Here is a 26,928-nt window from a genome sequence, read left to right as displayed (position 1 = left end):
TGATGGTGGAGGTGAAGAAACTGAGTCTGGGGCTTCAGACTCCCGTACTTCCTCCCCAATTGTAAAACATGAAGAGAACATGTCCCAGATGGGGAGGGTCTTTAATGATGGATGCCACCTTGTTGAGGCACCACCTCTTGAAGATGCCATTGATAGTGGCGAGGGTTGTGTCCATGCTGGAACTGGCCGAGTCTATAACCCTCTGCAGCTTCCTGCTACCCTGTGCATTGGAGGATCTGACCAGGCTGTGATACAACTAGTCAGAATGCTCTGTGCTGTATATCTGTACGGTGAAGCTTCCTCTACTTTCACCCCTTCAAAAAATGTAAATGTCTATAACATATATACTCAGGGCATTAGAATCCAACTTCTCTAAGCATTTCTGATAATTATTTCAGATATTATCATTATTGTTTTGTTGGATCATCTTCAGTGACAATGTCTTTTTTCTAGCAACTTTGATGTAATTTGCATTAAAATTGAAACATTCACCAACTGAATGCTTTCACTTGGACTGAAGAAGACACAGACAATGATAATCTGTCAGGCCTGCTCCCATGGGCACCTTCCAGTCTCCAGCTAGCTAATACAATTCACCCCAATGCTTGTTCCAGACTCATCACCGGCAGCCTATTTAACCCCAGTTCTCATCCACAGTCCTTGTTCACTTATCCAAAGAGCTTGTCTCAACTAGTTGCTCGTTGCCTTTACTCTCCCTGCCTAAATTTTAATCTGTTGCCTACTGTATTTAGCTTCTGTTCTCTTTTGCATTATGGCCCTTTGTGGCTTGTTATTTTGTGGTCTATTATTTAAGTTACTGTTTAGTGCTACATTGTCTCCACTGTTCTGTTTTTGGGTCAAGCCTCCTCTACATTTCCTGACAGAATCTACTCTTCAATCTTGTCAGTGGGTTAGTATTCAAATAGCCTTGCCTCTGAATTGTGGTCTCAAGCATCAGAAAATGGAAAGTTAAGAAGAAAACAGCTTTTTGTAGATATAGGCACATGTTGCTGAAACATGGTGTGGACCCAGGGAGGTGGATAAGGCTGGGTTGACTATCACAACGGATCATTCCCATCGATCCTTCATAGCAGTTTGAAGTGACACTGATGAAGTCTGGGTAACGAGTTTGGTCACTTCTGTCTGCAAAATGTGAAAGAATATCCAAACAGGATTTAATTTTTCTTTCAAAGAATAAAATTAAAACATGTGGTTGTCCAGTGAAGAAGCTGCCTGTTGAGAAGTTGTGCTGAGTTCTGACATCCCAAGTCAGACATCTGAACAGTAGGCACAAACTGGCTGACAGAGGGTATTGAGTAACTTAATGAATAGTCCACAAAGATCATATTTCTCATTTGTGACAAGACTAAGGGTTTGATAATCCTCATAACAACTTAGTGGAAGCACAATAGGCGCTGAAGGAACACAGACCTACAATTAGACAAAATACTTACTCCTTCAGGTTGAACGCTTCATTTAGATTTGCTTTCTTTTCAGCTAATTTCACAAGTTTCTCTGTATGGTGATTAATTATTGGCCACATCTGGAGAGGGGGAAATAAAGAAAACCAATGTAAAGGATATACAATTAATTGGTCTACACACCAAATCTATGTTCCCAGAGGCTTGATCATATGGCACCCTGTCCCAAAGCGCTCTGCCCTGCCACTCTGCAACTGATGACTTGACATATCCAGCTCAGGCTGCACTGCTTCTAAGCAGCAGCCAGAAAAGCGTTTCATTTCCACATTGCACTATTTGTAATTTATGGAAAACAATACATAACTCATGTCCAATATTTTATATAATGTTGAAACTGTCATCATTTTAAAAAGGCAATTTTAAATGCCTTTAACTTTTGGATGCTTCCTCCCCCTCATGATTTCCCAGGACACAGAACATCATTCAACCCAACAAGTTTATGCTGGATATCAGAGCAATCCCACTTGCCCATATATTTCTCTGTCTCAGATGGTCGACTCCATCCCGAATAACTAGGTAAGGGTCATTTACTGTAGCCTGTTAACCCAACACCAAGTACAGTGGATCTTGAATATTTGCTCATGTCAGCAAACATAGAAATGTGACAAAAGTGGGAATAACTTCAGTGAAATGTAATAGAAGAAATAGGCTAGTTGAATGGAAGTTTAGCAGTAGATGGGATTTAATACAGAGAAATACAAAGTGACGGATTTTGACAAAATGAGTGGAGAGGCAAATTAAAATGTAATGATAATGTTCTAAAGAGTGCACAGGAGCAAAGGGACCTGGTGCTCATGTTCATTGATTTATGAAGATGGCAAGATACAGTATATTGAGGAGATACTGTACATAGTAAAGCATTCAGAATCCTGGGGTCGAGTACAACAGAAGATAATGCTGATTTTTTTTTTGTATATAAATCTCTACTGTTACATCTAGTTCTGATTGCTGCACTTTAGAAAAAATGCAATGGATTTTGAGAGGGTGCAAAGGATATTTTCCAGGATGCGTTCAGGAATGAGCTATTATAGTACCAACTTTGTTAAGTGAAACATGAGTGATTTCCCTTGCAGCAAGAGAAATTGCAACTTATTCAAGACAAATAAATAAAACAGACAATACAGAAAGTGAAGGGATAGAGAGTTGAAGGGCTCTATGTAATCAGCATAAACTTGCAAACCAAAATATTACTCATGTCATCAGATGATGTCATCAAGATGCAGCATACAAGAAATAAAAGGAGGATCCTTGGGTGACCTCTAAGGTTGCTTCAAGATGGCTATTGCAGTGATATGCTTGTTGTCTTTAGACTTGTCCCAATGCAAGCCAATGGGCCATGCAACCACATGAGGCTCTCCCAAACATCCATTTGTGAGAGGACATGGAATTTGGAAAGAAGTTACTCAACAGAGGAAACATAAAGCTAGACATGGACCAATTATTGCAAGTACAGGTGAGCATAGTTTTCTTTAAACTGGAGAATGTACTTTATGATAGCAACTTTGAACAATGGGTAATTGAGCACATTACTTTGAAGAAATAACAAGCAGGATAGACAAAGAAGAATCAATGGATATTTTGTACTCGGATTTTCAGAAGGCTTTTGACAAGGGGCTACACATGAGGCTGCTTAACAGGTTAAGAGCCCATGGTATTATAGGGAAGATCCTAGCATGGATAAAGCAGTGGCTGATTGGCAGGAAGCAAGAGTGGGAATAAACGGAGCCTTTTCTGGTTGGCTGCCGGTGACTAGTGGTGTTCCACAGGGGTCTGTGTTGAGGCTGTTTCTTTTTACACTATGTGTCAATGACTTGGATAATCAGGTAGATGGCTATGTGGCAAAGTTTGTGGATGATATGAAGATGGATGGAGGGGCAGATAGTGTTGAGGAAATAGAGAGGCTACAGAAGGACTTAAACTAGGAGCACGGGCAAAGAAGTAGCAGATGGAATATAGAGTCGGGAAGTATATGGTCATGCACTTTGAAAGAAGAAATGAAAAGGTAGACTATTTTCTAAATGGTGAGACAATTCAAAAATCTGAAGTGCAAAGGGATTTGGGAGTCCTTGTGCAGGATTCCTTAATGGTTAATTTGCAGGTTGAGTCTGTGGTGAGGAAGGCAAATGCAATTTTAGCATTCATTTCAAGAGGACTAGAATATAAAAGCAAGGATGTTGAAGCTTTATAAAGCACTGGTGAAGTCTCACTTGAAGCACTGTGAGCAGTTTAGGGCCCCTTATCTAAGAGAGGATGTGCTGACATTGGACAGGGTTCAAAAGAGTTTCTTGAAAATGATTCCAGGATTGAAAGGCTTATTATATGAAGTATTTGATGGCTCTGGGCCAGTACTCACAGGAATTCAGAAGAAAATGAGGGGTGACATACATTGTCCTAATATATTAGATTTTAATCCTTATCTCTACCTATGTTATGATCACAGTATGCTTTACTTTGCTTGAAAAACACCAACTCTGGCCACTGTTCCTTCACTAAACACAAGGGGTTTTAGTCATAGCAATCCTTTCCTGACTGCAAATGCATGAGAGACCACATTCAGATACTTCTCCCATCAAGAACAGACAATAAATCCTGTTAATCTTTCCCACTGCAAAGCATCTCAAAATAGACAATGTATAATCCATCCTCTTTGGTGAAACCAACAACCTAATCACAGATTACAGAGCTGCCTTGTTTGAGATGCTTCTCACTTTCCTCGCTAATACTAAAATACATTGAAAATACTTTATATATCCATTTTATGACATGTTTCTGTAGAAAAAAAATGAGGAAACTTGTCCTTGGTGCATTCTGAACAAGGAAAGATTTTTCTCTTAATTTCATGGGATGGTGTTAGGAAACATTGAGGGAGAATTTCTGGTGGTGAAGGTAGACAGGTAGAAGCAAGGCCAAGTTAAGAATACAACTGAAAGAAGACCTATAGGTCAGAAAGAAGTATTTCTCCATTCTTTCAAAGATGACAACCTAAATGATCAGAATTCTTATCAAATACCAGAATGCCAGTATCTGACATGTTCAAGCTACAAAATTGTTCAGCACATGGTTACTGTGGAATATTGTTAAAATGCAACCTATTAACAATTTCACCATGATAAACTGCATTTAAATTGCCATATTGCTGTTCCTCTGTGTGTTATCAGCACCTACCTTCTTACCCGCATGAACCAAATGATACATGAGGTGTGTATCTAATGTTATGCAAGCACGAAGCTTTGTGACTGAAGGATTCAGGTTCTTTACCTCTTTCAGTCTCCCACTGCTGAATGCTGGTGAAAGCACATTTCGTATTTTCTTCCATTTCTCATCTGTGACAACACTAACTGCCTCTTCAAATGGTCCACTCAGCCCAAGGTCCTACAGAGAAAGATAGGAAGCTGTATTATTTTAATTTTCAAAACAAAACACATGGGATTCAATATCTTGTTGTTTCATTGAACTTCTCTTTCCTAACACTCCACAGATTGGACTGTAAAAGGGATGGCAGAACAGGGTAAATAATTGGGCTATGTCCTCATTTTCTTGGAGGAGTTGGGGCAGGAAGCAAGAACTAATAAAATTCCACCTTTTTGTGGTCCATTGAATTGGCTCTTCCACAGGTATTGCAAGGTATTAGATGGTTAAAGAAATGTTGACCTTTCTTGCAAGGGGTACATAGTAGGGATGTTTTGATACCATTTTATAGAGGACTGGTGTATTGTTTGCAGTTTTGGTCCCCACATTTAAGTGAAGCATGTGCTTGCATTGAAGGCAATGCAGAAGGTTCACTAGGTCAAGTCCTTGGACATATGAAGAAATGTTGAGCATATCAAGCCTGTACTTTTTGAACATTAGATGAATAAGAGGGGACATTATTAAAACAAAAAAAAAATCAGAAGGGATTTGATAGTGAGGATGCTGAAAGAATGTTTCAAGAATTGGGAATGTAATTTCAGTATAGGGTATTGGGGATACAAGATAGTGATGAGGAAAAGTTTCTTCTTTCAGCGGTTTGTGTCACTTTACAATTTTCCACAACAGCATCAATGATTTTATTCAAGGTGGAGATCAAAAAACACAAGTCACAAGAAAGTTGTGGAGCATGAGGATAAAACAGGTAAGTGGCCAAATTGACTCAGCCAATAAAGTAGTTGAGCAGAGGAGATTCAAGGGGCCTAATATCCCACTTCTGCTCTTCTACGATGGAGGTGCCAGTAGGAGCAGGAGTTCCAAGGCAACACTGATTGCCCATCACCCATTCCCTTGCTCCCTCACCATCACAAAGCTATTCAAGAGACAAGCAGCGGGTATTCAGCAAGCCAGCCATTTGGAATTTTTCAGATGAAGCCAACAGCCCAGCTTGGAAAATATCTCTGAAGGTGCTGTCTTTTTCACTTATGAAAATAGGAGACAACTGTTACTACTTTTCCAAAAAGACTGTAGATCTTAGGTCTAAATAAGACTTAACCAGCAACTTACTAAAAGCTATGAAGGGATTACAATGTCAAGCAGGTAAATATATTTGAGTTGAAGCATGATCAATTTTTGCCACCTGTATGTGGTGCAAGTCCCTGGCCTGCTCCTTGCCATACATGCCTGGAAGGTATCATCCAAGAGATGAGCAGCATGAATTGTGGGCTACCTGGCAACATTCAGGTTTGCATCAAAGCTCTGCAATAGTTTTCTCCTGCCAGAGATGTCACAAGACCTAGTAGGAACCCCCAGTGTGAACTAGAAAAAAAAATAGTAAAACAAATATTTCCTCAATCTGCATTGATTTGGAAGGAAAAATGAAAAACTAAATTAAAACAAATTTAACTACAAAATAATAAAGGTGGGATTACTCCTAATACATGAAACACAAATGTTAAGATGCAAGCATGGCAGTCAACTAGGACATCAACTGTTCCCAAAACCATACGACATAGGAGCAGAATTAGGCCATTCAGCCCATTGAGTCTTCTCTACCATTTGATCATGGCTGATTTATTTTCTCCCTCAGCCCCATTTTCCTACCTTCCCCCATAATTTTTGATTTCCTTAGTAATCAAGAATTTATCAACCTCCACTTTGTATATACCTAATGTTGGACTCCATGGCTATCTGTAGCAATGAATTCCACAGATTCACAACATTCTGGCTAAGGAAATTCCCTCTCATCTCTTTCTGAAGGGGCATCCTTGTATACTGAGGCTGTGCCCGCTGATCCTAGACCCTCCCACAATATGCAATGTTTGGAAGGTTTCAATGAGATACCCCTCATTATTCTAAACACCATTGAGTACAGACCCAGAGCAATCAAACACACTTCATCCATGAACCCTTTCATTCCTGGAATTGTTTTCATAAACCTCCTCTGGACCCTCTCCCACGTCAGCACAATACTGCTCACAATACTCTAAACGTGTCTCACTTTAGAAAGTCTCAGCATTACAACCTCGCTTTTATATTCTAGTCCTCTTGAAAGGAATGCTAACTGTGCAATTGTCTTCCTTACAACCAGTTTAACCTGCAAGTTAAACTTTAGGGAATCCTCCACTTGGTTTGCCAAATCCCGCTGCACCTCTAATTTGTGCATTCACTCCTTGTTTAGAAATTAGATAACACTTTTATTCCTTCAACCAAAGTGCATGGCCATACATTTCCCGACACTGTATTCCATTTGCTACTTCTTTGCCCATGCTCCTTAATTATCAGCACTTGCTTCCTCAACCCTACCAGCCCCTCCACCTTTCCGCAGACTTGGCCACAAAGCCATCAATTCAGTTACCAGGATTATTAACATACAATGTGTAAAGTAGTGAATCCAACACCGAATCCTGCAGATCACTACTAGTCACCAGCAGCAAACTAAAAATAGGCCCCTTTATTCCCACTCTGCCTTCTGCCAATCAGCCAACCTTCTGTCCATGCTGGTATCTTCTCTGTAATACCTCAGGTTCTTTTCTTCTTCAGTGAGCTCATGTGCAGTACCCTGTCAAAGGCCTTTTGAAAACTCAAGTAAACAATATCCTCTGACTCTCCTTTGTCTATACTGCCCGCTTTTCCCTTCAAAGAATTTCAAACGGTTTGAGGCAAGTTTACCTCTTTTGAAAACCATGCTGACTTCAGCCTATTTTATCATGTGCCTCTGAGTACCTCCAAGTACTCTTCATTAGTTGGAGACAAAATACCTAGTCACTAGAATAAACCCCTAGTGTGAAATGCTGTTCATTAGCATAGGAATTCTATGGAACAATTTGACACCAAATAATCCATTCTCCACAGTTCTGATTTCCACTTTATATTAAAGTTCTTTGTTGCCAGCAGGATACCATATAGAAATTGTGGAATATTTCAGTGTTATTAACCACATTGTGGTCCGTCTCATATCACTTACAACAATGGAACAAATGGACATGGCGGAAGAAGGTAGAGAAAGCAAAGGAACGGAATGGAGTGGGCGACAGTGGCACAGAGGAGGTAAAAAAATAGCTTGTCCTACTCACAGCTGCTCAGCTCATGTTAGGACTTGTTCTCATCTGGGTTATCTTTGTGTGTAGAGAATAGGTGCAGCATTATATGTACACAAACTGAAGAATTCCAATTCAATTATTGCTGTTCTATGCACTAATGCAGTTGATACTCCATTCTATCCTCTATGTCAAAGTCAAGTTTATTGCTATATGCACAAGGACATGTACACACAGGTGTACTGAAAATTTACTTGCAGTAGAATATCAGGCAAGAAAATCATAAATTAATCATTTTTAAAAGAAAGAACACAATTAGAACAAACAAAAACAACAGGAATTCTGCAGATGCTGGAAATTCAAGCAACACACATCAAAGTTGCTGGTGAACGCAGCAGGCCAGGCAGCATCTGTAGGAAGAGGTGCAGTCGACGTTTCAGGCCGAGACCCTTCTCTGTAGGAAGAGGTGCAGTCGACGTTGTCAAACAAAAGTCAGTTTGAATGCAAAGTGATCAAATTGGTTATAATATTGCTCCACTCTAGTGATTTGAATTGTGCCAATTGGTTTAAGAACCAAGTGATTAAAGGGAAGTCATTGTTCTTGGACCTGGTGGTGTGGGACTTCAGGCTTTTGTACCTCATGCCTAATGGCAGCTGTGAGAAGATAGCATGGCCCACACAGTGTGGATCTGGGGTAGTGCCTCCTGAATATACCACCTATTGTAAAAAGCAATGTGCCCATGATGCTAGGTTTGTAGCCGTCCCACACATAGAATCAACAAATGGCCCTTTAAAGGTATATTCCAAGATTGTGTTGGAATGGGCTAAGTTCCTTTATAACTTCGCTTAATAATAAATTCTAGCAATTTCCCTTCTACTGATGTCAGGCTACCCATTAGAGTAATTTAGTGTTGGACCTGATTGTTTAATCATTATTTTCTTTGCAGTTTGACAATTATTTATATGTTTGTATTTTATATAATTACTTACAGTATATACAAGTAACTCCTTACTATGATTCCTAGTGACTGTTGTAAGCACGTAACTGTTTAATACGCCCCTAGTGGTTCTACAAATTCTAATTCTAATTCTAATTATAATTCTGGAAGCTTCTTCGTTCTGCATCAAGTGAACAAGTGTTTTCCCATTCATTAATTTGGTACTGCAGTATAGAATATTTCCTAATTGATTAATTATTGTCTATAGATTTGAATAGATTTTTTTCTTATCTCTGTGGGTATGAAATAGCTAAACACAAAGCAGCATCATCTTAATCTTTGCTTTCCCTGTCAACTGCTTGCTCAGTTTTCTTTAGTTCTACTAATTCTTAATAAAATGATCTTGAAACAGAAAGTTTTGTTGCTCATTCCTGACTTCTAAAAGAACCATGAATATAAACACCAGAATTTGTCATTAGCCCATATACAGGCTTAAAAAGAGGATTTTCATAGCAGTCTTAGAGTCCATTCTCACGTACGGATGTGAGACGTGGACACTCACCAAGACGATGTGAAAGTCTCTAGATGGTTGCTATACACGAATGCTCCGGATGGCTCTTGATGTGAGTTGGCAACAGCACATGATGAACGTTGAGCTCTATAACAACCTACTGATGCTCTCCACTAAAATTGAGGCGAGAAGACTGCAACTAGTGGGGCACTGTCTACGCCACCCCGAGCTACCTGCCAGCCTAGTCATCATAAGGGAGCCCAAGCATGGGAGGATGAACCTTGGGTGCCCTCCCAAGACTATGGTCAACACGCTCCTAGAAAACAGCGGCGCAGCTAATGTAGATGAACTGAACACACTGATGAGGGAGAGGGAGAAGTGGAGAGTCCGTCATCGTGCCTGACGCCGGCCCCCTAGGCCTGAGTCGACATAGTAGTAGTAGTAGCAGGTTTCCCCCACTATCCGAAAGTACAGCGCTCCTATGAAACCTTTCATAAGCCAAAACGGCGTAAAGCGAAGAAGCAATTACCATTAATTTATATGGGAAAAATTTTTGAGCGTTCTCAGACCCAAAAAAAATAACCTACCAAATGATACCAAATAGTACATAAAACCTAAAATAACACTTACATATAGTAAAAGCAGGAATGATACAATAAATACACAGCCTATATAAAGTAGAAATAATGTATGTATGTACAGTGTAGTTTCACTTGCCAGAATCAGGAAGACTTAGCCAAAAACCAAATTGTAGGAAAAAAATCGGCACGTACACACATGCACACATACACACATACGCACGTACACACGTACGCACACACCTGCCTGCGCAAGGCTTCACGGTCACGGTAGTCTTTCTCGGGGCAAAGACAAGTTTAAAGCGAGCGCCTTTTTTCATAAAAGCGAAAATCCTCTTCGGATTTCTTTCGGGTAGCGAAAACAGGTACTAATGTAGGTCTTTCATAAAAGCAAAGTGGCGTAAAGTGAACTTTCGTAAAGCAGGGGACCCCTGTATACCGAATCTGAACTATAATACTTGATCAGCATAATGCATAATATATTTTGCTCTCAACCTTCCAATATCCTACTTAAACTAAAAATAAAACTTGTGTCCTAGTATCCACCAAGTTTGTTCCTTTTCCATTACGTGAAAAAAATTACACATGCAAATGCTCTGATTATCTTAAAGAATTCCCAAATCATAATAGGATACGGCTTCTTTAATATCTGACTATTGATCCATCCATTCCCTGCTCAACACAACAAATAGATGGAAATAGAATTTAAGGCAATAATATATTGAACTTTCTACTCTGCTTCAAGTATATTGTTCATTCGAAACATGGAAAAGCAGACATTGGGATTTTCTAAGAAACAAAAAGACAGATGTAACAGTATGCCTATTAACTCACATGACTGTCATCACATCAATGCAAAAGTTAGTTTTCCCAACCACTGAAAACTATCACCCTAGATTCAACTTTTCCACCAGCCTCACACTGAAAAGCAATCACAATGTACTCAGCAATCTAAACAGTGAAAAAAAGGAATGGAACACAAGAGCACGGTGACAAGAGGAAAAATAACATAAATGTATATATAGCTAAAGCAAACAGAGCATTTGTATACCTACCCTCCTGTTAGTGAATAGAGTGTAGAATTCCTTAATAAGAACAGTCTTAATCAGGTCAGGGTCCATGATGCAGAGAACAGGCTGCCGCCCATCATAAATCCTGAAGGGGAGTAATGTTTTCAGAAGGTGAATCAGATACTTGTTACAAATCTACAAGTTTTTTTTAACAAACTATACTTTATTCACAATAAAATTATTTACAATAAACCATGAATACTTTACAGACCTTACCATTACATTCCATACAGTTTAAAAATTTCAGCCACTCACGTGGCACTTTGCTGGTTTGAATTGTATAATACAACCATAGTTGAGGGGTATACTCCCTGCCACTCAATCCCTCCCACTCCCGCAGAAGAAGAACCTTAAACCATGGTTCTTCCCCATTGGGCCCTTGCAGTGGCTGCACAGAGTTTCAGTGTGTCCCTTAATACGTAATCCTGCAACTGAGAATGTGCCAGTCGGCAGCATTCTGCCATGGACATCTCGAGGTGCTGGTAGACCAACAAGTCTCAGTTAGACCAAAGAACATCTTTCACCAAGTTGATGATCTGCCAGCAACACCTGGTGTTTGTGTCCGTGTGTGTCCCTAGGAACAGCCCGTAGATCAGAGAGCCCTCTGTTACGCAACCGTTGGGAATGAAGTGTGACATGAGCCCTTTCATGTTCCCCCAGACCTTCTGCACAAACCCACAGTGTGAAAAGGGGTGAGTTACTGATTCAGCCCCACTGCAGTCCTCCTGTGGGCAGCGGGTTGTGGAGGTGATGTTACAGGCATACTGGAGGGATCTGACTGGGACGGCCTCTCTCCCCGCCAGAGGTCTGTCGTTGAAGCATTTTGCCAGATGACCTGGACAGTCTGCTCAGGGAACTACCTCAATGTGTCCACCACATCCTTCTCCTGCAACGTCTGCAGGATATTCCATGTTGACCATTGCCTGATGCCCCTGTGGTCAAAAGCATTGTTCTGAAAGAACTTTTCCACGAAGGACAGGTGGTGCGGCAAAGACCAGCTGACTGGGACTTTGAACGGGAACAGGGCCAGAACCATCCTTCGTAACAAGGGCGACAGGTAGAACCTCAGCACGTAGTGGTACTTGGTGCCCACATATCTGGGTTCCACACACACCCGGATGCAGCCACACATGAAGCTGGCCATCAGGATGAGGGTGACATTGGGAACATTTTTGCACCAATGGTCCAGGGACTTGTGCATGGTGGCCCATCTGACCCACTCCATCTTAGATTTCCAGATGAGCCTAAAGACAGCTTGGGTGATTTCCGAGCTGCAGGAGTGGGGGACGGGCCACACTTGAGCCAAGTACAGCAGCCCTGAGAGCACCTCACACCTGATGACCAGGTTCTTCCCCATTATCGACAGGGCACGCCCTCCCCACAGTCCCAGTTTCTGCTTTACTTTGCCATCCGCTCCGGCCAATTCCTATTGCACGCTTTGTTTACCACCACCCCACCCCCGAACCAGATCCCCGACACCTTCACGTGATCAGACCTGATGGTGAAGGGGACGCTGAATCAGTCAGGCCAGTTGCCGAAGAGCATGGCTTCGCTCTTCGTGCGGTTGACCCTGGCCCCTGACCCCAGTTCAAACTGGTCGCAGATGCTAATCAGCCTGTGAACTGACCTAGATCAAAACAGAAGATGGTGACGTTGTCCATGTACAGGAAGGTTTTCACTTGGGATTGTCCGCTGCCTGGCAGTGTCACCCCTCTTAAACCCTCATCCTTCCTGATGGCTTTGGCAAAGGGTTCTATGCAGCATACAAAACAAGACAGGAGAGAGAGGGCAGCCCTGCCTGACTCCAGACTTGATGGGGAAGCTATCTGTTTCCTACCCATTGACCTGGACTGCACTACAGATGTCTGTGCACAGCATTTTGTTCCAATTCCTGATTCCCTCCCCCAAATCCCATTTTGGAGAGTAGGTCTGTCATGTACGTATGCTTTAACCTGTCAAAGGCTTTCTCCTAGTCCAAGCTGACCAGGCAGGCGTTCACCCCACTGTCCTGCATGAAGGCGATGGTGTCCCTCAGCAGCGTGAGGCTGTCTGAGATCTTCCTGCTCAGTACAGCACAACTTTGGTCTGGGTGGGTCACCTGTCCCAGAGCAGACTTGACCCTGTTGGCAATAGCCTTGGACAGGATCTTATAGTCCACGTTCAGGAGTGATATTGGCCTCCAATTTTTAATGTCATCCCTTTCCCCCTACTGCTTGTAAATGAGGGTAATGATGTCCTTCCTCATAGACCCAACATGCTGCCAGCTAGAAGCATAGCATTGTACACTTCCTTCAGGTCTGGGCCCATCCAGTTCCACAGAGCCGAATACAACTCAACCGGTAAGCCGTCACTTCCGGGAGTCGTACTCGACTCAAAGGAATGGATGGAGCCTGTCAGCTCGTCCAGGGTCAGCGACTGGTCCAGACTCCCCTGCTTGCTGTCGTCTGAGACCTGCGTGATAGACGACAGGAAGTTGTGGGAGGCTGTGGTGTCTTGTGACCTTTCTGTCATACAGACTGGCATAAAAGGACCTATAGATCCTCAATATGTCTGTCTGCGAGGACATGACTGATCCGTCCTCTTCCTTGAGGTTGTGGATCACAGAGTTCCCCCTGTGCACCTTTTGGAAGAAGAAGCCTGAGCACGTCTCGTCCTGCTCCACAGTTTGGATCCTTAATCAGAAGATGATCTTGGAGGATTTGGTAGCAAAGTGCTGGGCTTGCTGACCCTTCATCTCTCTTAATTCCTCCCTGACATCCACCCCCTTCGACTGCAGAAGGAGGAGTTGCTGCAACTCTGTCTGCAGTTTACACAGTTCCCTCTGCCCCTGCCTTACAAATCTACAAGTAGACTTTTCCCTTTTATCTTAAGGAAATTAAATTTTCAGTTCTCCTGCTAGCAGCCACCAAGAGACAAGTGGTCCAACTACACATCAAGCTTGTGACACAAAGTTATAGTTAGGGAGAGTAAAGAAGAAAATGACTGTGGGAGGGGAAAAGAAAGGTTAAATGAAGTTGGTTAGGAGAGGGCTGACATTGGCAAGGCCTGGTGGGTTAATGGCCAAAGTGGATTAAAAAGTTGATATAGAAAGTGACATTTCATCATTGTACATTTACATATAATTATGTAAAATGACCCATCTTGAATATGTAGGGCAGTGATGGAAGATGGAGTTAATCAATGAAACAACAGCAAGACACGTTCAAAAAAATCAATGAGCAATCTCTTGAAGCCTTTACTGAATGAGGAAGGTGTCTGATTAGATAAGGAACAATTTTACTGCAGGAGTTATAAATTCAAAATACTCTGCAAATACTGGGGTCAAAACAACACACACAACACGCTGGAGGAACTCAGCAGGTCGGGCAGCATCCGTGGAAATGATCGGTCAAAGAACAGAAACATTGACTGTTCATTTCCACAGATGCTGCCCGACCTGCTGAGTTCCTCCAGCGTGTTGTGTGAGGAGGTATAAATTCGCTCCTGATCAAGGATGCCTAAGGTGGTAACCTGGAGTAAGTAATCATTTCCAACGTCCCAAGTGTAATTATATTCAGATCATATTAACACTGTAAAATGACGGCCAGATGCTTTGTAGTAGCCAGGTACTAATAGAGATCAAGGAGGATTAGTCCCAATATAAGGAGATGAGTTATACAGCTCTCGTTACATGTACATGCAGTTCAATTCTTTGAGTGATTGTGCAGAAAGTTTGAAGTTAATAACTCATCTTCGTCTACCTTAGACCACGAGCTTATCAATCACCCCTGCTGTGGGCACTTTCTGGAGGTCCAAGATCCACGATCACTGGGCGAAGTGTGTAAATGTAGGAGGGGACTAAGTTGAAAAATAAATGTGCTAGGTTTTCTAAAATTGACTCCTTCGACCTTAGGCCACAAACTTATCGGTCACCCCTTTTATATATATACTCCTCAAAATGTACAAAAACAGATCTCCAAAAACACCTTTACAAACATGGAGGTTGTCAAAATGCCCATTTCACATAGACATGTCCACACTGTGCAGAGTCAGGACTTCACATTCTTCAGATCATAAAGTAACTACACGGCTGGACACTGGAGTCGTGAGCAGCGAGCTAAACAGATCTTCCAGGTCGGAGGAGGTGCGGCAGGTGAAGCTAATTACTCAAAATTATCAGCTAATATAAGCAAGGCTCGCTCTAGGGGAGCAGCCTGTCGGGGAGCGACCTTGTCGAGGGAAGTGCCTTTGCGAGAAAAGTGCGAGTCTTCGGCGAGGAGGCTGAGAGGGGAGACTACGCCACAGTTGGAGAGGGTGAGAAGTGGTGAGGAAATGACCGCTAGGCTGATTCAGTGTGCTGCGTGCATGTTGTGGGAGGTCAGGGACACTGATAGTGCCTCTGGCTCCTACACCTGTGGAAAATGTGTCTAGATTCAGCTTCTGAAGGACCATGTTGCAGCACTGGAGAGGAAACTGGATGACCTTAGGTTCATCGGGGAGAACGAGAATTTTCTGGACAGGACCTACACTGAGGTCGTTACACCGAGGATACCGGAAGAGAGAAGGGGGACGATGATGAGCAAGGAAAGGACACTTGAAGTACAGGAGACCCTGGGAGATGTGCCTCTCGTAAACAGGTTCCCCCTCTTGGAAGCTGTCGGGACAGAAGATGATGCCAGCCTGAGAGGCGGCCAGGTCTGCGAGTCAACAATTGGCGCTGAAGCAAACCCGAGGAGACAGACGTCAGGCAGAGCTGTGGTAGTAGGGGACTCCATAGTGAGACGTACAGAAAGGGGTTTCTGTGGCAACAGGCGAGATTTAAGGATGGTGTGTTGCCTCCCTGGTGCCAGGATCCAGGATGTCACGGACCGATTGCAGGGAATCCTCAAGAGTGAAGGTGAACATCGGGAAGTGGTGGTGCATGTCGGCACAAATGACGTGGATAAGAAGAGGAAAGACATTCTACAGCGTGACTTCAGAGAACTCGGAAGAAGGCTGAAAAGCAGGACTTCCCAGGGTGGTTATCTCCGGTTTGCTTCCAGTTCCCCGTGCTAGAGTGGTCAAGAACAGGGAGATAATGGATCTGAATGTGTGGCTGAGGAACAGGTGCAGGAAGCAAGGATTTACATTCTTGGACCACTGGGGTATGTTTCGGGGTAAGGATGAATTGTACAAAAGGGACGGGTTGCACCTTTATAAGCAGGGCACCAGCATTCTGGGAGGCAGGCTTGCCTCTGTAACATGGGTGTGTTTAAATTAAGTAGTGGGGGAGAGGGGACGAACTGGAAACACAAGGATGGAGATAAAGGGAAAGTGAGAATAAGAAAAGTTAAGAAAGACAGCAGAATCAACAGAGCAGAAAGCTCAAGAAGGGATCACACAGTATTGCCAAGTGAAATAGGAATTGATGTGGGAGGTGAGGGGAGTAATGAATTAAAAGTATTGTATATGAATGCACGGAGTATAAGAAATAAAGTGGATGGGCTTGAGGCACAGTTGGAAATTGGTAAGTATGATGTTGTGGGAATAACAGAGACATGGCTTCAAGTGGATAGGGCCTGGGAAATGAATATTCAAGGGTATACGTCCTATCGAAAGGACAGACTGATGGGCAGAGGGGGTGGGGTGGCTCTGTTGGTGAGGAATGATATTCAGTCCCTTGCGAGGGGGGACATAGAATCAAGAGACGTAGAGTCAGTATGGATAGAACTGAGAAATTCTAAGGGTAGAAAGACCCTAGTGGGAGTTATCTACAGGCCCCCAAACAGTAGTCTGGATGTAGGGTGTAAGTTGAATCAAGAGTTAAAATTGGCATGTCGCAAAGGTAATGCTACAGTTGTTATGGGGGATTTCAACATGCAGGTAGACTAGAGGGATCAGGTTGGTACTGGACCCCAAGAAAGAGAGTTTGTGGAGTCCCTCCGAGATGGATTCTTAGAACAGCTTGTACTGGAGCCTACCCGAGAGAACGCAATTCTAGATGTAGTGTTGTGCAATGAACTGGATTCAATCAGAGACCTCGAAGTAAAGGAGCCATTAGGAGGTAGTGACCATAATATGATAAGTTTTAATATACAATTTGAGAGGGAGAAGGGAAACTCGGAAGTGTCAGTATTACAGTAGAACAAAGGGAACTATGGCGCTATGAGGGAGGAGCTGGCCAAAGTTCAATGAAACAATACCCTAGCAGGGATGACAGTGGAACAGCAATGGCAAGTGTTTCTGGGAATAATGCGGAAGGTGCAGGATCAGTTCATTCCAAAGAGGAAGAAAGATCCTAAGGGGAGTAAGGGGAGGCCGTGGCTGACAAGGGAAGTAATGGACAGTATAAAAATAAAAGAGAAGAAGTATAACATAGCAAAGACAAGTGGGAAGCCGGAGGATTGGGAAACTTTTAAAGAGCAACAGAAGGTAACTAAAAAGGCAATACACGGAGAAAAAAATGAGGTACGAAGATAAACTAGCCAAGAATATAAAGGAGGATAGTAAAAGCTTCTTTAGGTATGTGTAAAGGAGAAAAATAGTTAAGACCAAAATTGGGCCCTTGAAGACAGAAGCGGGTGAATTTATTATGGGGAACAAGGAAATGGCAGACGAGTTGAACAGGTACTTTGGATCTGTCTTCACTAGGGAAGACACAAACAATCTCCCAGATGTAATAGTGGCCAAAGGACCTAGGGTAATGGATGAACTGAAGGAAATTTATATTAGGCAGGAAATGGTGTTGGATAGACTGTTGGGTCTGAAGGCTGATAAGTCCCCAGGACCTGATGGTCTGCATCCCAGGGTACTTAAGGAGGTGGCTTTAGAAATCGTGGACGCATTAGTAATCATTTTCCAGTGTTCTATAGATTCAGGATCAGTTCCTGTGGATTGGAGGGTAGCTAATGTTGTCCCTGTCTTCAAGAAGGGAGGAAGAGAGAAAACAGGGAATTATAGACCAGTTAGCCTGACGTCGGTGGTGGGAAAGATGCTGCAGTCAATTATAAAAGATGAAATTGCGACACATCTGGATAGCAGTAACAGGATCGGTCTGAGTCAGCATGGATTTACGAAGGGGAAATCGTGCTTGACTAATCTTCTGGAATTTTTTGAGGATGTAACTATGAAAATGGACAGGGGAGAGCCAGTGGATGTAGTGTACCTGGACTTTCAGAAAGCCTTTGATAAAGTCCCACATAGAAGATTAGTGGGCAAATTTAGGGCACATGGTATTGGGGGCAGAGTACTGACATGGATTGAAAATTGGCTAGCTGACAGAAAACAAAGAGTAGCAACTAACGGGTCGCTTTCAGAATGGCAGGCGGTGACCAGTGGGGTACCGCAGGGTTCAGTGCTGGGACTACAGCTGGTTACAATATATATTAATGATTTAGATGAGGGAATTAAAAGTAACATTAGCAAATTTGCCAATGACACAAAGCTGGGTGGCAGTGTGAAATGTGAGGAGGATGTTATGAGAATGCAGGGTGACTTGGACAGGCTGGGTGACTGGGCAGATGCATGGCAGATGCAGTTTAATGTGGATAAATGTGAGGTTATCCACTTTGGTTGTAAGAACAGGAAGGCAGATTATTATCTAAATGGAGTCAAGTTAGGAAAAGGGGAAGCACAACAAGATCTAGGTGTTCTTGTACATCAGTCACTGAAACCAAGCATGCAAGTACAGCAGGTAGTGAAGAAAGCTAATGGCATGCTGTCCTTCATAACAAGGGGAATTGAGTATAAGAGCAAAGAGGTCCTTCTGCAGCTGTACAGGGCCCTGGTGAGACCACAACTGGAGTACTGTGTGCAGTTTTGGTCTCCAAATTTGAGGAAGGACATTCTTGCTATTGAGGGAGTGCAGCATAGGTTCACAAGGTTAATTCTCGGGATGGCAGGACTGTCATATGTCGAAAGATTGGAGCGACTGGGTTTGTATACTCCGGAATTTAAGAAGGCTGAGAGGGGATCTTACTGAAATATATAAGATTATTAAAGGATTGGACACGCTGGAGGCAGGAAGCATGTTCCCGCTGATGGGTGAGTCCAGAACCAGAGGCCACAGTTTAAGAATAAGGGGTAGGCCATTTAGAACGGAGTTGAGGAAAAACTTTTTCACCCAGAGAGTGGTGGATATATGGAATGCTCTGCCCCAGATGGCTGTGGAGGCCAAGTCTCTGGATGCGTTCAAAAAGAGATGGATAGAGCTCTTAAAGATAGCGGAATCCAAGGTTATGGGGATAAGGCAGGAACTGGATACTGATTGTGGATGATCAGCCACGATCACAGTGAATGGTGGTGCTGGCTCAAAGGGCCGAATGGCCTACTCCTGCACCCATTGTCTATTGTCTATTGTCTTAAAGCAAAGTGAAGAAAGTTCAACAGACTGAACTGGTAATTATGTATACAGTTAAGATTTTCAAAAGCAATGGGAAAGCAGCATGGTATGTTTATACATAAATAAGTAAATGAATAATAATTGATGTACAAGGACTCTTCAATTTACAAATGTCTGATATAAGAATTTTCTCTATCAAAGAAGAAAAATGAGAAACAGAGGGCTATGTATAAGGGAAGGGTTTGGAATGATCTGAGACTTGTTGGCACAACATCATGGGCCTGTATGGTGCTGTATTCATCTATGCTCTACATTCTATAATTCTTTAGGATACACATCCTTAATTTATGAAGCTATTTTTCATTACAATGAGTAGCCTAAATCTCAGTGCATAGGATTATATTACGCTGATATCATCATTCTGATTTATGCCTAGCTTCTACTTAAAATTTTCACTTAATAAAAAATTTTCTAAGAATTTAACCCTTTATAAATACATGTAGAGCATCATACATCCACACTACGCTGGATAATTTTGAAAACGCCGGTTTGGAGTAAAAACGACAGGCGTCCACACTAAGCGTTTTTCAAAATATCTCTAACCACATTAAACGAATATTTGGGCGAATCTTCTCCTACTGGGCATGCGCAGGACACACACACACACACACACACACACACACACACACACACACACACACACACAACAAGGGGAGAGGAAATGATATACTTGGTGCGCGTTTGTCCAGTTACAGAGTAGAAACACTTAAAAGGAATTGCTTCTGGATCTCGTGCAGGAGGACTTAAAAGTAAAAAAAACAAATACTGGAGTGTATGGAAGCAACCGACAGGGAATTCACGGACAGTATGACCCAGCTGACGACGAACATTGAAAAACTGACTAACTCTGTTGCATTAATAAAGCACCTTGTTAAATGCCTGCATCAGTGTTATCTTGTATTTCCATACAATGTTACATTAGGCTGTTACACATCTATTACCAGAAAAATTGGTAAACCACCTTCATACATGTAAGGACAGAAAACAGGGCAAAGTGAGTATACATATTTATTCAGTAAGCTATGGGTCAAAGTATTTGGTGAGTACATTTCTAACTTCTGGCTTCAGTCTCGTTGCCGTCTTGTTAGGTTCTGTAGGGGGTTGCGTTCAAGAAAACAACGAAATGCCGCGCTGCGGCCATCTGTTCCAGCACGTCATGACAGCGTTTATAAATAGTCAAAAAGCTCACTTTACAATTTAACTCTCACGCCGTTCACACCGACTGCGTGTTATAACAGCCGTACAGCAGTGCTTGCGCAGTACCAAGCAGAAGCAGAAAAGCGTTGTTGGTGAGGTGTTGCCATGACAGCATTTTTAAATCTCTCTGGTTACCCCATACACACTACAACAGATATTCGGCATTTTCAGATTTATTCACTCTGGAGACCGTTTCTGAAAATCTCCGTTTTCGGGGGCTGAAAACGCCAGCTCAGTGTGGACGGGAGGTCAAAACGAAGAGAAAAAGCTTTGTTTTCAAAATTATCTGGCGTAGTGTGGTTAAAGTTAACATACCTCGAGTTACCAATGTCTCCTTTGATGTGATACTCACCAGCTCCACACAAAAGTCCTTACGAATGTTTTGCTGTCCACTTCAAATGCATTAGTAATTCATTAGCTCAAAGGCAAAATTGGAATGTAAGATTGCATAGCCAAATAGCAAAAGAAAAAATCACCTCCAGGCTAAATCACTTTTGCATGTACTTCTGGGTATTTGTCTGGGAAAGATCCAGTGTCTAGCAGGTCTAAATGGGGCCATTTCCTTACATGTTGGGATTATTTGCAGAAGAACCCAAGGTATAAAGGTACAGCAAACATGCCCAGGAACAGCACACTTAAAGTACAACTACAACAGTCGTTCAGTAAATTTGATAAAACAAAATATTCATGTATCAATAATCTGCTTTCTTCCAACTAACAGTGTAATAATTGATTGAAAGAGTACCAACACTAGTTCCAATAATTTGTACTTTTATCCTTTACTAACAAATGGTAACTTTTCTTGTACTAAACATTGCATTATGGGAGTGGACTAAATTTTTGAGAGGAAAATGAAAAGAAAAATTACTAGCTAACTAATTACACTCACCCCCAGATTGTTCCATACTTCTGGTAGCATTCTGTATCAAACTTAAACATACCCTGATGAGGAAGAAAACAAGCCATTACGTAAGATATTTACACTGTACAAATCTGAAATGACTTAATCTGAAAGTCGCTGTTATAATGTGGAAAAAAACATTAATTGGTAATGTGAAGGACAAAGGCAAATACCAAGTACAAACTATGGCTTTTGTTAGATCCGACTGTTTAATTCTTAGATTAGACTACTTAATTTGTATTTTCTTTGTAGTTTAACAATTAATTATCAGCTTTCTTAAAGTCAAGCTCTTATATGCACTTAAGTACCAGAAATGCAAAGAACAGTGTTATTTACAAAATAACTGCGAATAAAAAATAAGTGCTACAGCACACAAATATAAAAGTACTGAGACAGTACAATATAGGTGCAATACTGCTTAGCGCCGTGATGTGAGTTTAGCAGGGTCACAGCCTAAGGGAAGAAGCTCTTCCTGAGCCTGCTGGTGTGGGACCGGGGGCTCCTGTAGCCCCTACCGGTTGGGAGGAGAGTAAGAAGTCCATGGTTAGGGTGAGATGCATCCTTGATAATGCTTTTCACCCTGCCCAGGCAGCGTTTATGGTAGATGTTCTCAATGGTGGTCAATTGGATGCCGATAATCTGCTGGGCAGTTTTCACCACATGCTGGAGTGCTTTGCAGTCCATTACGGGACAATTGCCATACCACACTGAGATGCAGTTGATGAGTATGCTCTCAATGGTACAGCGGTAAAAGTCTGTGGTGAGAGTGATGGTGAGAGTGAAAAATTGGCTGAGAAATCTTTGATGTAGTCAAATAATACTGCTCCCATGTGCAAGGATGAACTATTCCAGAAAATGGAATGAAACAAGTTACCAGAACAAACCAGTTCTTCCGTTTTCCCCCTTTACTCTGGTCTAATTGGGTGATTTTAAGGAAGGCAGCCAGCCTGCAATGCCATCAAGAGAAAGAATTCTCTCAAACAAGCAAAAAAAAATCACTGCAACTACCAGAAACTTTCTTAAGGATTAAATCAGATGAGTGATTGCACACAAATCAAAAATATATATATATATAATCACCTTTTTTTAAAAAAAACATTTTTATAGATGTTTTCACAGTTCAATATCAGTTCACACACTTTGCTCATTCATACATAACTCAAAAACCTTACGCTAACAGTCAGTGTAGGGAACATTTAAATTTGTTTCCCAGTGGATCCAAGGAAACATCAATAAATATTTAGTAACATAATCACAGACATGGGTAGCTACTTTTAGAGTCACTACAGCTCACTGCCCATTTAATGTTGCCCATCTTTAATGCATTAATGTTGTCATTCTTAAAGCTTTCTCAGCTTGGAGCATCAGAAAATGTACTCAAACTTCAGGCAAAATGAGTTACAGCTAAATTTTACTTATAGAGTCACAAATGCAAAGTCGTATATGAGCCATCATTAATGTGTCTTTATTATTCTATTTTAGTAAGTACTTATGATGTATACAATAGTCATAGTCATACTTTATTGATCCCGGGGGAAATTGTAGGACCTCGTCATGAAACCCTTTTAATAACATGACCCAGTCAGTGAATAATTCAAAATAAGCTGAAAAAAAATTAAAGTTTCACTAGCTTACACCAGCCAGATTTTTCCCCTAAATTTGGCCCTTTGGATACTTGACATTGACCTGTGGGCTCACTTTCAAGGTGTCTACAACTCATTCTCATTATTATTATTATTATTATTATTATTGTTATTATGGTTTCTTGTATTTGCACAGTTTGTTCTCTTTTGCGCAGTGGTTGCTCATCAACTATGTGAAAATTTTTATTGACGCCATTGCATTTCTTTGTTCTACTGTGAATGCCTGCAAGTAAATGAATCTCAGGGTAGTATGCAGTGACCGACACCTACTGTGATCATAAATTTACTCTGAACTTTGACTGGCCCTCCCAACAGCTTCTCACCTGCACTACAGCAAGCAAAGAAAAAGTAACCACCCCACATTCCAACTGAATCTGTGGCATCTTCTCTCATCCAAACAAAGCTGGAGGTTTAGAGAACTCTCCCTTAAATAAAGGAACAATAGCAAGTTGGTTGAATAGTAGATGAATTACTAACATATGTTATTGACATGTTGAAAAAAATCATACTTTTCTGTAATGTAGAAATGTCCCAATGAATGGCAGTGGCCTTGGCCCTGGAATTCCAAGTCGTCTAAAAACCCCAAATGGTAAAACACTGTACCTGCAAATCAAAATTAAGTGGTAAACATCTTCATAACAATAATGGTTAGTACAGCAACATCAAATATACAGTACTCATGCACTTTATTCTCAACACAAATCCCTGAAAGAAGCCCCCTTCTATCTAATACGTCTGTTCCGTTTTGTTCCGTTTTCTTTGTGCAGGAGGGGTTTGGGGTTTGATGTTCCTGTTCCATTTTTGTTTGTTTTTTTTTGTCCGCTGCAGGGGGATTTGTGGTACATGATTGTGCTGCCTTTCTTTTCTTTCTTGTTTTCATGGTTACCCGGAGAAAAATTTCAGAGTTGTACACTTTGATAACAAATGAACTATTGATTCTTTCGTTTTTAAAGCCTATAACCATTGCACATTAAGGTTCAAGAGTTGAGACTTAAGACCAGGAACACGCAAATAACAAAGAATAGTGAGCTTAAGTAGAGCTGATGGTCCTTTGGCTCCCTAATAGAAGCAAAAAGTAGTTATTAATCAGAAACTCCATCCAACTTTGGGAGACATATCCAAAAGGAAGGCTTTCCCTCTCTGCACGAAGGTAGTTAGAACAACTGGGGAAGTTAAATGTTCTCTCAACTGATAAATGGATTCTTTTGTAAGTAATAAAGTTAGATGGCACCCTAATCTCCCAATAGTTTGTAGGATTATGTTTAATGAAACCAGCATTCAAAGAGTCAGACGTTACCAGAGTAGATTCTGGTTATTGGCTCCACTGGTTAATCAGGGCAGCCACTTATTTGGGACAGCTCTTAAATGATAAAACTTAATCAAGAAAATAGTTGGGATTCCCTTCATTTACTTGGGATACTAATTGGGGCAAGGGACTGTTGCTGAACAGTTTCTAATGAACTTCTGTCACCTGCACGTTGTGTTGCTGTTAGATACTACACCTTTGCTTAGAGTGAACAGTTTTTAAATAATACCATGCGTTTTTTTGTATTTAATAAGCAGCTGGCAAGTAATGAACAATAAGACAATTCAAAACTGTTTTGTTCACTACTGTTTCAAGCATTCAGGCTTGGAGATGACAGAAACGGCCGGGAGTGGAAATGAAAAGATTTCAATACTTAAACAAGTTAGGAACTATGAAGAATTTGAAGATATCAACAAACATCTTGGATGTTATAATGAAAATGAAGATTTGAAAGAGAACACTTAAAAGGTTGCTCTAGCAGACAAAGCACCTCTATGTGATTATCACACTTGAAATTAGTTGAGGGCCTGAGATAAATGGGTTAGAACTTAGGAGCACGGGAGAATGGAGAGTAATAAAGTTATACAAAATTATGTGGGGTATAGATAGGATAAATAAAAGCATGCTTTTTCTCTTCTGGCAGGGTAAGACTAAAACTAGAGGGCATAGAGTTAGGGCAAAAAGTGAAATATTTAAGGGGAATATGAGGGAAAACTTCTTCACTCAGAGGAGGGAGTAAGTGTGGATTAAGCTGCCAGTGGAAGTGGTAAATGCAGGTTTAAATGCAACATTCAAAATAAGTTTCAATACGTGCATGGACGGAAGGGGTTTGTAGAGACATGTTCCGAGTACAGAGAGGCGGGGCCAGGGTTAAAATCATGTGAGCATGCTCTGGTTGGGCCGGGGCTTATTGCTGTGCCGTAGTGCTTATTAAACTATCCTACTCTATCCGCCACCTTTAACATACTTCTCTCTACACCAAACGAGTCACGACGGATGTAAAATACACTGCAGTTTTTCACCTAGGCTCCTCCAATAGCTCCTTCCAAACCTATAACCGGAGGATAAAGAGGTGCAGTCGATATTTCAGGCTGAGACCCTTCGTCAGGACTAACTGAAGGAAGAGTGAGTAAGGGATTTGAAAGTGGGAGGGGGAGGGGTAGATCCAAAATCATAGGAGAAGACAGGAGGGGGAGGGATAGAGCCAAGAGCTGGGCAGGTGATAGGCAAAAGGGGATACGAGAGGATCATGGGACAGGAGGTCCGGGAAGAAAGACGGGGGGGGGGGACCCAGAGGATGGGCAAGAGGTATATTCAGAGGGACAGAGGGAGAAAAAGGAGAGTGAGAGAAAGAATGTGTGCATAAAAATGAGTAACAGATGGGGTACGAGGGGGAGGTGGGACCTTAGCGGAAGTTAGAGAAGTCGATGTTCATGCCATCAGGTTGGAGGCTACCCAGACGGAATATAAGGTGTTGTTCCTCCAACCTGAGTGTGGCTTCATCTTTACAGTAGAGGAGGCCGTGGATAGACATGTCAGAATGGGAATGGGATGTGGAATTAAAATGTGTGGCCACTGGGAGATCCTGCTTTCTCTGGCGGACAGAGCGTAGATGTTCAGCAAAGCGGTCTCCCAGTCTGCGTTGGGTCTCGCCAATATATAAAAGGCCACATCGGGAGCACCGGAAGCAGTATATCACCCCAGTCGACTCACAGGTGAAGTGTTGCCTCACCTGGAAGGACTGTTTGGGGCCCTGAATGGTGGTAAGGGAGGAAGTGTAAGGGCATGTGTAGCACTTGTTCCGCTTACACGGATAAGTGCCAGGAGGGAGATCACTGGGGAGGGATGGGGGGGACGAATGGACAAGGGAGTTGTGTAGGGAGCGATCCCTGCGGAATGCAGAGAGGGTGGGGAGGGAAAGATGTGCTTAGTGGTGGGATCCCGTTGGAGGTGGCGGAAGTTACGGAGAATAATATGTTGGACCCGGAGGCTGGTGGGTGGTAGGTGAGGACCAGGGGAACCCTATTCCTAGTGGGGTGGCGAGAGGATGGAGTGAGAGCAGATGTACGTGAAATGGGGGAGATGCGTTTAAGAGCAGAGTTGATAGTGGAGGAAGGGAAGCCCCTTTCTTTAAAAAAGGAAGACATCTCCCTCGTCCTAGAATGAAAAGCCTCATCCTGAGAGCAAATATACTGCGTCCGGTGCTCCTCTACTGTAAAGATGAAGCCACACTCAGGTTGGAGGAACAACACCTTATATTCCGTCTGGGTAGCCTCCAACCTGATGGCTTGAACATCGACTTCTCTAACTTCCGCTAAGGCCCCACCTCCCCCTCGTACCCCATCTGTTACTCATTTTTATGCACACATTCTTTCTCTCACTCTCCTTTTTCTCCCTCTGTCCCTCTGAATATACCTCTTGCCCATCCTCTGGGTCCCCCCCCCCCCCCCCGTCTTTCTTCCCGGACCTCCTGTCCCATGATCCTCTCGTATCCCCTT

At 42.2% G+C, this 26,928-nt stretch overlaps 1 protein-coding gene across 3 annotated transcripts in view; it reads right to left on the bottom strand.

The window, feature by feature from the left end:
• LOC140203021 (cytochrome P450 3A24-like) overlaps positions 1–26,928 on the bottom strand; it is a 54,686-nt gene that overhangs the window by 26,834 nt on the left and 924 nt on the right. The window contains exons 2-6 of one of the 3 annotated variants that reach the window (XM_072268708.1): positions 23,634–23,727; positions 21,470–21,522; positions 11,010–11,109; positions 4,740–4,853; positions 1,455–1,543 (exon numbers count right to left, since the gene is read on the bottom strand). In XM_072268708.1, coding sequence (XP_072124809.1) covers positions 1,455–1,543; positions 4,740–4,853; positions 11,010–11,109; positions 21,470–21,522; positions 23,634–23,727 — 450 coding nt within the window. Of the gene's footprint in view, positions 1–1,454; positions 1,544–4,739; positions 4,854–11,009; positions 11,110–12,651; positions 12,726–20,932; positions 21,007–21,469; positions 21,523–23,633; positions 23,728–26,928 lie in introns of those variants that run through there. The other 2 variants (XM_072268709.1, XM_072268710.1) reach the window with 2 other exon arrangements.

The sequence above is a fragment of the Mobula birostris genome, chromosome 9 (genome assembly GCF_030028105.1).
Source record: "Mobula birostris isolate sMobBir1 chromosome 9, sMobBir1.hap1, whole genome shotgun sequence".
NCBI lineage: Eukaryota > Metazoa > Chordata > Chondrichthyes > Myliobatiformes > Myliobatidae > Mobula > Mobula birostris.
This window is presented reverse-complemented; position numbering and strand designations above follow the sequence as displayed.